The 12,047-nt window shown below is 19.3% G+C and overlaps 2 protein-coding genes across 2 annotated transcripts; both read right to left on the bottom strand.

Annotated features, from left to right (window-relative positions):
* Nucleotides 1-1,230: 1,230 nt before the first annotated feature.
* SRAE_0000025500 (Plasma membrane calcium-transporting ATPase 3) lies at nt 1,231-5,430 on the bottom strand (the record flags this gene model as incomplete). The annotated part of the gene is made up of 5 exons (XM_024646120.1): nt 1,231-1,584; nt 1,627-3,681; nt 3,740-4,942; nt 4,979-5,236; nt 5,287-5,430. 5 exons carry the CDS (start codon nt 5,428-5,430, stop codon nt 1,231-1,233), a joined length of 4,014 nt encoding a protein of 1,337 aa, XP_024500334.1.
* Nucleotides 5,431-6,628: 1,198 nt separating this feature from the next.
* Nucleotides 6,629-9,913, bottom strand: SRAE_0000025400 (Alpha-mannosidase 2x; the record flags this gene model as incomplete). Its single annotated transcript, XM_024646119.1, has 2 exons — nt 6,629-9,676; nt 9,728-9,913. The coding sequence occupies 2 exons, from the start codon at nt 9,911-9,913 to the stop codon at nt 6,629-6,631; spliced, it is 3,234 nt and encodes a 1,077-aa protein (XP_024500333.1).
* Between the last annotated feature and the right edge of the window lie 2,134 nt (nt 9,914-12,047).

Raw genomic sequence — 12,047 nt, 5'->3', positions numbered from 1 at the left:
TTTTTTGTTCTTGATTTATTTTTATTTTGAATACATATAATTTAAAAGTTTGTCTTATTAGAATAAAAAATAATGTTAAATACCTACTTTTTAAAGAATAAATTATATAATTTTATCAAAAATAATAACAATTGTTTAACATTTATCAATAAAAATTATTTTTGATTTTTTAATATAATAATTATAAATTTGAAATAATTTATAGATTTTTTTTGATAGAATAAAATGAGATTCAATTAAAGTAATAAAAATATTGTGTTTAATATCTAAGTATACTTAATAAAATATATTAAAATAAATTTTTTAATATTATTTGTTTATATTATCGTATTAAAAATTTTTAAAATATGAAACAGAATTTTAATAATGACTATTATATTTATAAAATTTTCAACAAAAAAAAACAATTATTTGATTATATAGATTTTCTTTTTTTTCAATATATTTTGATTTATAGTTTCTTAAAACTTATCTTTTTACCAAGTATGTTCAAAGTAAATTATTATAAAAACATATTTTTTTTATTTATAACTCTTTTGTATCTTCTTTTTTTTAAATATTATATTTGATATTAATAAATTTAATATACACAGATAATATTTTAAATTATGTCAAAAAATTTAAGTTGAATCATTACATTTGTGCATAAAAGTAATGGAAAAAAATTACTATTAATAAAAACTTTATGTTTTTTTTTTATTAAATTTATATAGTAATCAATTTAACCTTAAAAAACTATTTATATAACATTAATTATAAATAAATTGTTTAAAAATTTATTTTATTATTACATTTTAAGGTGATATTTTTCTAATTAGGTTAATTATGTTATATTAAAAACATTTTATTGTATAAAAATAAATTATCCATAAAAATCACTTACAAATGTTTTATTATTTTTTTCTATTTAAAAAAATTATTAAACTTAACTTCAGCTTGAAGCATAAATTTGTTATTAGTTATATTAAAATTAATTAACATACTGTTTTAAAAAGTAAAAAATTACATATAATTTTATCAGATTCAACTTTTTCTTAGTTATAATCTAATTTCTAATATAATTTAAAATTTTATCCATTAAAAAGTTATTGTAAAAAGTTTACTAAATAAAAATTTACAAATTGTAAAGAATGAAATTATTAAAATTTTGATAAATTTTATTTTTTAATATATAGAATTTTTCGTACTTATATATGGTACTTGTCGTAAAAAAAAAAATAATAAAATATTTTATTCTTCATTTTCTTTTTTTAAATTAGAAGTTATTGGTGGTGTATCTATTTCTTCTTCATCTCTTGGAGAACGAGCATCTAAAGATACAGCTCTATGAAAATTTTGTGCTTTCATTAGTTTGCTAACATGAGATTTTTTTGCTTTATCAGCTTTGTCAGCAGATTGCATTGATGCAAAATCAAAATGATTATCAATTGATTTTCTTACATGACGTAATCTTTTTTGTGTTAATCTTTTATGTTGATGATGTCTAAGAGAACGTCTCCATTGTTTAACAACTTGTGCTTGTTGCATTGGTGCTGGTTCGGGAAGTGTACTACGTTCACATAATAATCCATTTACAACACGATTCTAAAAAATATAATAAAAAATATAATAAATTTAATAACTTACATGTATACCAAACATTTCAACACCTTTTTGAAGACCACCTACACCTGATGGTTGTAATATTCCTCCACCCCAACCACATATACCACCTGGTTGTGATTTTGTTAATTCTGGTACCTCTCTTCCTACTGCTATACTTTTTGGTAGTTTTTTACTTGGTAAGAATGCAATTAATTGTCCTAATGGTAATACAGATATACCTAAAATAAGGCATACAGACCATTGATTAAAATCTAAAGGAGACGTCTGAAACCATGCTCCACCAAATTGAACTATTAATATTTGACAAATAAATGTTGATATCCATATAACACAAAACATTGAATTATCTAAAATATGTTTAAATACATTTCTTTCACCATGAACTTTTCTTGAATTAATTTCATTAAATAATGTCATCATAACAAAAGTATTAAATATTATTGTAAAATGTTTACTTGGTGGTGCATGAATTGGTGCATTTAATCCACTATCAACATAAAGTAATTCAGTTCCTTTAAATAATAAGAAAAATAATACAATTAATTGATAAATTGCATGACATGCTATATTTCTTATCATTGTTCTTGAAATTAATGATTTTTTACGTCCATAAGGTTTTCGTCTTAATAATTCTTTAGTTGGCATTTCTGTTGCTAATGCTAATGATGCTAATGTATCCATAATAAGATTTATCCAAAGCATATGTACTGCTTTTAATGGTGAATCTGATATAAATAATGCTGAGAAGAATGCTGTTAATATTGCTACAATATTTACAGTTAATTGAAATTGTAAAAATTTTGATATTGAATCATAAACATTTCTACCCCACATTACAGCTTTAACTAATGATGTAAAATTATCATCTGTAAGAATAATATCAGATGCTGCTTTTGCTACATCTGTTCCAGCAATACCCATTGCAAAACCAACATCAGCTTTTTTTAATGCTGGTCCATCATTTGTACCATCACCTGTAACAGCAACAATTTCACGATTTGGTGAATTTTTACTTTCTATAATTCCTTTAACTAATGTAAATTTATCAGCTGGTTGAGCTCTAGCTAAAACTCTTAATCTAGGCCATATTTCATCTAATTTTTCTTGATCTACATTACCCATTTCATCACGTATTTTATCATTAAATTCTTTTCCTTCCATTATAAGATAATCATCATCTGGTTTAATAATACCACATTGCATAGCAATAGCTCTTGCTGTATTAATATTATCACCTGTAACCATTCTTACAGTTATTCCTGCTTGTTGACAAGTTTCTATTGCTGGTGGAACTTCTGGTCTTACTGGATCTTGAATACCAAATATACCTAAACAATTAAAATCTTTATTTATTTCATCTTCATTATTAACATCAATATCATTAAGATTATCAATAGGTATTTCATTAAATTTTACATTTCTACATGTTGTTAAAATATAATCTTTATATCCAACACATATTGTTCTTAATCCATTTTCAGCCATATTTTCAATTACCTCTTCATTAATATAATCATATTGTTCTTTAGTAAATGTTAATGGTTCACCAGAACCATTCATAATATATTTACATTTTGCTAAAATTATTTCTGATGCACCTTTAACAAATACTCTATAACCAATTATTTTTCCATCTTCATATAAATAAATTATTGTCATCATACATTTTCTTGATGAATTAAATGTATAAACTTTAACATGTTCTTTTTCAGGATATACTTTTCTTACATGATCATAATTTTCACCTATATGATTTAAAAAACCAAGTAAAGCACATTCTGTTTTATTACCAAGTTGTTTTGGTGATTCACCAATTTTTGTTGGTCCTTCAATCATTGAATTATATGCACTATTAATAGAAATTGCTTGAGCAAGTTTTTTTCTTGTTGTCATACCAATATCAGATGATGTTGGTTGTAATTCTTGAGTTGTATAATAATTATCATTAATAAATGATTGAACAACTGTCATTCTATTTGTTGTTAATGTACCTGTTTTATCAGAACATATTGTTGTTGCATTACCCATAGTTTCACATGCATCTAAATGACGAACAAGATTATTATCTTTCATCATCTTAAAATAAATTATTATATTAATAATAAATAAATATTAATAATTATATTAAACATACTTTACGAACAGAATATGTTAAGGCTAAAGCAATTGCTAAAGGAAGACCTTCAGGTATAGATATAACTAAAATTGTAACACCAATTATAAAAAATCTTACAAATTGATGAATATCAGTTATATCAAATGATTTTTGTTCTATAACATAATTTTCTATTGAATATCGTACAACTAAAATAACTAATGCCAATAATGCCATACCAGTTCCACATGATATTATTTGAATTGCAAGTTTTGAAAGTTTAGCTTGTAAAATTGATTTTGATAATTGATTTGATGCAGAAGATTTAGTTGAAGTTATTGAAGTTGATGTTGATGATGAGGATGATGAGGAGGATGATGATGATAAATTTGAAATATTTGAACTATTACTATTACGGCGTCTTCTTTTTTTATATCTAAGAATTTTATGTTTAGAAATATATGTTGATAATTTTTCATCATCAGAATCTGATGTAGATGAAGATGAAGAGGAGGAAGAAGAAGAAGATGATGATGATGATAAATTATTTACAGGTTTATGACCACTATTTAATAATGCCATTATAATTCCAGATTGTGAATTAATTCCAACTGCTGTAACAATCATTAAACCACTACCTTCCATAATATATGTACCAGAAAATAATGCTACATCACAATTTAAACCTTTTTTTACATGATCTGATTCACCTGTTAATGATGATTCATCAACTTTTAAATCACTTGATTGAACTAATATACCATCTGCTGGAATTAAATCACCATATTTTACTCTACATAAATCACCAACAACTAAATCTGATACAGGTATATTTTGTTCTTTTTCATCTCTTATTACAGAAAATTTATGTCCTGTTTCAACTTGAGCTTGAAGTGCCTTAAATTGTCTTTCTTTAGAATAGTCATTTAAAGCTGTCACTAATACTACAACTATTACACAAATTAATATCGCTGCACCTTCTATCCATGCTGTATTATGTTCTTCTATCTTTGATTGATCATCTTTTGTTACATTAAAAAATGTATTATCCATTAAAATTTTTTCATTAATTGTTGTATTATATAAATGTGTATCATTTAAAATAACTTTAGGAATTGATGTTAATGATAAAGATGTTGTTGTAATATTTGTTGAATTATTTGAATTAGAATTAGCTGGATCATAAAATGATAATAATAATGAAATAAAACCACTAATTACTAATATTACTAATGTTGGATCCTAAAAATATTATCAAATTATCCATAAATCACTTACTTTACAAGCATTAAATAAGAGTGATAAAAATGATTTTGAATGAGTGGCAGGTAATGTATTAGATCCATATTTATTTCTTCTTTTTTGTATATCATCAGATATATTTAATAATCCTTTATTTGGATCAGTTTTTAAAATTTTACAAAAACCATCCAAACCACCATAACATTCATTAATCTTATTTACTGAATCTTCACCTCTATTTTCCATTAATTTTTTTAAGTCATCAACAGTTACTGATTCTTTATTAGAATCAATCTAATTTTAAAAAAAAAACCATATAATAATTATTATTTTTAATTATTTACCTTTATTTCAACAATTTCATCATTTTCTTTTAATATTTTTTCATTCAAAGGTAATGAAGTAAATATTTCATTACCTTTGAACTCTCCAATTACTTTTTTTTCGTCTTTAATTACATTTTCAATATTAAGTGAATCTTTTCCCATTCCACGGTTATTTTTTGTATTTAAATATTTTAAATTTGTCTTCAGTTTGCTTGTTATATTAGTCTTTAATAATATAATATAATTTATTATTATTTAAAACTTACTTAAGATTAAAATAATAATTGGATATCCAATTTATCTATAAAATAATATTTAAAATAAAAAAAAAATAGTGAATGAAAAGTAATATAACATGTATAACTATATAAATTTTATTTTTAAATAAAATATATAATGATATGTTGATCACTTTTAAATTTAATGTATTTACATAAAATTAATTATAGAATAGAAGAAGATTATTTCTTTCCTTTTTGGCGAATATACATATACACAATCTACTTTCTCCCGATTTAGTCAACTTAAATTGTAAACATATTTGCAAATTTAGTTTGATTGATGTTTTTGAAACTTGAATTAATAAATTAATTTTTGTTTAATATGATAAAAAAAAAATTTTTGATAGTAACTTACAAAAATATATATATATATATATATATATAATAATACAATTACTTATATATTTAATAATAAATTATTTTGTTTGTCTATTGTTATATTTGTATTTATTTATATATTTCATTTTATAAATATTTATTAATTAGATGTCTCAAAGTTATCACAGGAAGTTAGACAATTTATTAAAACGGGTATTAAAGTAAAATTAATTGTTATTAGTGATATCATACGTTAATTAATAATATTTGCAATAAAAAATTTTACATTTAAAAATTAATTATTATTTTGTAATTTATTAAATATTATTCTGAATTTGTTTATTATGAATTTAAATTTTTTCTCATATTTAAAATGTGTTTCTATATTTATAAGTTAATAAGATTTTTTATGGTTTAAAAATATAATTCACAATTAATTTTCATCATATTGTATATTCTATTTATATGATCTTTTTTTTGTAAATATGTTAATAAATATTTAAAAAGTGTTATAAAAAGTATATATATATATATTAGTAGTATAAAATATTATTAATAATAAATTTATTTTTTATTCTATAATGATTTATTAAAAAAATATAGTTAGAAATAAGACAAAAATAAATTTAAGGTAATGTTTTATAAATTCTAATTTTTATAATGATTCTAAAAACAATTTGTCATTTTGTGTAATATTTTATAAAATATAATAATGGAATTTAAATTTTTATTATTATTATAAAAAAAATAAATATATACAATCATACTTCTGAAAAAGTGGTTTTTAATGTTTTTAGTTCCATTGGATTTATATTTATATATCCGTTACTTGTAAAATTATTTGAATTATATAATAATGTTAAAGATGTTTCTTCATATAAATTAATAAAATTTTCTTTAAAATAATCATTTATATATATTTTACCATTTTTTATTTTTAATTTAGGTGATGTATTTTTACCAATTTTATTATCATAAGCAATATTTTGTAATATTAATGCAGCATTTTTTAATGGTTTTCTTCTAATTCTATTATATTCACAATCAGGTACACCTCCTTTTTCATAATTTTCTGGTGCTGTTAAAGTTCTTAATGTTACTATATGTATATTACTTGGAAATTCATTTTTTATAATTGATAATTTATAATTCATATTATTAATACTTTTATCAATTTCCATTTGAATTAAATTATATTGTAATTTTTGATTTGCAAGAAAAGCATTTATTGATAAATATCCAGTAACTATTTGATCATCATTAAATTCTGTTGAAATATATTTTTTTTCAATTAAAATTCTAAATTTACTTTTTGTAGGAATATTATCTAAAATTCCATGACCAAGACCTCTATTATCATCATATAAATGTTTTCTATCTAAAATTATTTCTACACTACCTTCTTCTTGACTACTACATCCTAATGCTTGATTTCCTAATACAGTTAATCGTTTATTTGTATCTTCAATATAAATTATTGATGGCATTGGATAAAAATTTCCCTGTATTGGTAATTTATCTAATCTTTTTCTTTTTATTATTTGATATCCATTTAAATCAGTAAAAAATACATTTTTATTTTTTATAATTTCATCATTTTTTCCATTATTTGTTTTTATTTTCATAACAATTTCAATTTCTTTTTCATTATTTAGATCAATAACATTATTAATGTCAATATAATGTGGAAATGATATTTTTGATTCAATTGTATGAATTATTTTACCTTCGTTTGGTCCAATAACAACAACTTCTTGTCTTATATTTCCTTTTGATATTATATAATAATTTTTTGAATTGTTTAAAATTTTAGATGAACCTTCAGGTGTAAAAAGGTATGCACCAGAATGTGGATTATAAGATGTTTCATTATAATATTCAAAATGTATTGATACAGGTGAATTGTTAATTGATGTAACATATCCTGTTTTTTTATCAATTTTTAAACCATGTAATTCACTAACTATAAAATAATTATTATCATCTATTATTTTATCATAATTATTAAATAATTTATTAGTTGTAATATTTCTTTGTGAAGTAAAAATTTTTGATATTTTTGGTTTTATGTTAACATTATCAGAAGGTATTAACTTTAAAATTTCTATTTCAAAAGGTTTTAATGATACAATGTAACAAAGTAAATATGAAATATTACTTATTACTAATTTGTTATTTTCTTTTTCAATAATTGGATGTATTTCTTGATTGTTTATATCAATATTTTTAATAATAAATATTTTTTTACTTTCAATTTTTGTACATAATATTTCATTGTCAAGATTTTTTGAATGAGGATTAAAAATAAGAATATCTGAATTAATATTAATACTTTTAACTTTTGGAATTTTTGTAGAATCATTAATTTTATTTAATATTGATATTTTTGATTTATCAAATAATTGTTTTGTCATATCATATTCAATACTTTTTTCAATAATTGAATAACAATTTTGCATTGCTTTAAATAATTTTTTTCCATAATCAAGAACAACTTTATTTTTTGAAGTTCCTGTAACACCATCATGATGTTGAAATAATGATAAAGCTCTCCTGGCATATACTAATTTATTATAATCAACTAATTTTAAAAATTGATTCATTTCATTAGAATTTGTTTTTCCTAATACAATTGAATAGATAATTTCAGCAGATCTTAAATAATCCATTAAAATTCTATCAAAACGTTTATAAAATGGTCTTGAAGTATAATATCCACTCCAATATTCTTCATTTCTATCAGCATATGTAAAAAAATCTCCCGTTATAACAGGAATATGAATATTTTCATTTAAAAGACTTTTATCATTAGCTTTAAAATAATCATTTAATGTACCAAATTGAATATGCATGTTATATTCTGAAGAATTGTTAATATTATCAATAATTATTTTATAATTATCATAAACATTTTTCCATTCATCTTTTTTTGAATATGAAAAATCAGTACCAAGTGGAACAAAAATATTTGGTCCACGAAATAATACTGATTTTTTTCTAAATTGATCAACAATCATTTTTATATTTTTTTGTAATATAATATTATTATTAAGAATATTATTTGATGGTTTACTAAAATCAAATTTTTCACATATATTTTTATCTGGTCCACATGTTTCACTAGATGTATAACTACCATATGGAAAAATATGTGTAAAAATATCAGTTTTTTGTGAATCATTTTTATAACCACCACTCCATAATTGTCTCCATTGAAATTCAAATAATTTTTTTTCTGCAAAATATTGTTTAACCATATAATGTACTCTTTGAATTGCCATATGTTTAAAACCTGATTCTTTTATAATATAAGTCATTGTAGGTGATAAACCAAATGGATCTATAGACCAATGATTTTTTGGTATATATTGTAAATTATTTCTAAGAAATTCATGTCCTTCAAATAATTCAGTAATTTGAGAAAAAAAATGACTATTTGCTTCATCACTCATTACCCAACCACCAGTAATAATTTCTAATTTTTCATCATTCAATAATTTTTTAATTTTTTCTCTATTTTTTAAAGTAAGTGTTGAGTAGAATAATTCAAAAAAAGACATTTCTACATATACAAATTTCATTTTATTATTTTCTGATAAATATTCTAACATTCCATATAATATTTTTGAAACTTCATCATTATAATATTCTTCAAATGTTTTTAACCATCCTGGATCATCATGAGAATGTGGTATCAAAAAAACATTAATTTTTCTCATATTATTTTTGTTATATGTTATATCAAAATAACTTTTTCTTTGTACTTTCAAATATTCTTTAAATTTTATGTTTGAATAAATATTTAACATCTAAGTATTAAAAAAAAATATATATTTATATATATTATTAAATAAAATTACCTGTTCATCATTTTGTGGTTTAAAAAAATATTTATTAATTTCATATTCTACATCTTTAGGTGATAAATAAAAATATAAATATAAATAAATAAAAATAACAATAGTAATAAGTAAAAAAAATATATTTTTTTTGTAAAAAGTTGTATTTATTGTATTTAATAATGTATAACGATATTTAATATACATATTTAATCCTTAAAAAGTATTTATGATTGATAACATTTAAAAAAAATAGAATTATAATGCATCTTAATTATAAATAATAAAATAATTATTAAATAAAAATTATATATTTAAGTTTTATAATTAGTTAAATTATTATTTAAATTTAAATAAATTATTTTAAAATAATCTAAAAACAAATTAATGCATAAATAAAAATACTATTTATAAAAAAAAAACATATTATTACCAATTTTCTCTTTAAAATTCTAAAAATATTATTCTTTATAAAGTAATGCCATAATAAAATATATATATTACATATAAATAAGGATTAAATGCTTAATAAAATATAATATTAATAATAATAACTTTTGCATAATATAACTTTATTAAAATAACTAAAAATTATAATATTACAATATTTTATTGGTTATATTATTATCAAAAATTAAAATTTTTATTTTTCACTCTTAATTATAAATTATAAAAAAAAATTTATAAGATTTATTAACTTTTATTAATAATATTTATATATATAAACTTTATTCTTATAAAATTAAATAATAATTTTTCTACAGTTTAAAAAATTTGTCATACAAAATAAAATCGTTTATAATAATAAATATATTTTATTGTTATAATATAGACTTTAATATGTTTCTCTTGATTAAAAATGTGTCATTAAATTTGCATTATGTTCATAATGTATTCTTATCTATTGATATTTAAACAAATATTTATTAAGTATGTGTATGATCTTTTAAAATTGATAATAGATTAAAATTTTTATAAAGCAAATAGTTTAAAATATCACTCTTAAAGAATAAATAATCTGTTTGATACTTTTTATAAAAATATTAATAAATAATTTTACCTAAAAATTTTATATTACCTAATTATATTATAGTAAAAGAATAAATTATAATATAATCATAAGTTTTTACAACAACAAAAAATGAGATAGAATTAAATAATTTTATCTTTCAATTATAATACATTTTAATAGATAACAAATAATCTTTAGAATTTACTATCTATATCAAAATGTACTTTGATACAGTAATAAAACCAAAAAAATATTATTTTATTTAACGTTAATCATATTTTCAAAACAAAGAGTTTTTTATATATGTTTTTTTTAAACCTTTTATTTAAATAAAATACTATTAATGTTTGATTCAAAATTTGTATTAATATTATCAAAAATAAAATAAACTTTTTTTTAATTGATTAAAATATATAAAAAAAACACACATATTCATATTGTATAATTTTTATAACATAAAATATGAATTTAATAATTATTTAGTTATGGAAACTTAAAAATTAAGAAAAGAGATTCATTTTAAAGATTTTAATAATATATTTTAAAATATTTTATAAATCATAAATTTTTGTGCTTTTAATAAACAAAAAAAAAACTTTCTTTTCATATATAGAAAATATTATAATAATAAATTTTATAATGATAACCTTTTGAATTCATTTCTTCTTTATTAAACAAATATTTCTTTTATTTCTACAGTTTCATTATAATTCATTATTATATTCAAAATGTTCATGATTCATAAGTAATATGCTATTTATTTATTGTTAGGTAAATAATAAAATATTACAAAAATAAAATTTATTCATTACAAATAATATATATGATATTTTCAAAAATTTTTCTTACTGAACTTTTTTAAAGTATAAAATATTATTTAATTATATTATAATTTTTAGAATAACAATTTTTTAATTATGGTAAAAAGTAATTATTATTTTTTTTATAATAAATTATGCTTGATAAATTAAAAATAATAAGTTAAAATATTTATAAATTAAATTTTTACATGATAATGTGACAATTAATTGTGTAAAAATTATATTTAAAAAAAAATAAATTTAGTTATAAATAAGCATAATAATTGTAATATAATTTTTAATACAATTAATTAATTAATATAAATATATTATTAATTTTTTTAAAGTAAAAAGCATATTGTATTTTAGTAATCTATATTGTTATTATAAAAAAAATATTTTTATAAATTATCAAATTAATTTATGACATAATTATATGTAATACTAATAACTAATTGTTTTTTTTTGTGTAAAGATGAGAATGTCATAATTTTTATATATTAATAAAACAATAAAAGTTTATGATATT

The sequence above is a fragment of the Strongyloides ratti genome, scaffold srae_scaffold0000001 (assembly GCF_001040885.1).
Source record: "Strongyloides ratti genome assembly S_ratti_ED321, scaffold srae_scaffold0000001".
Classification (NCBI taxonomy): domain Eukaryota; kingdom Metazoa; phylum Nematoda; class Chromadorea; order Rhabditida; family Strongyloididae; genus Strongyloides; species Strongyloides ratti.
The sequence above is the reverse complement of the archived record's forward strand: the minus strand, read 5'-3'. Positions and strand labels throughout refer to the sequence as shown.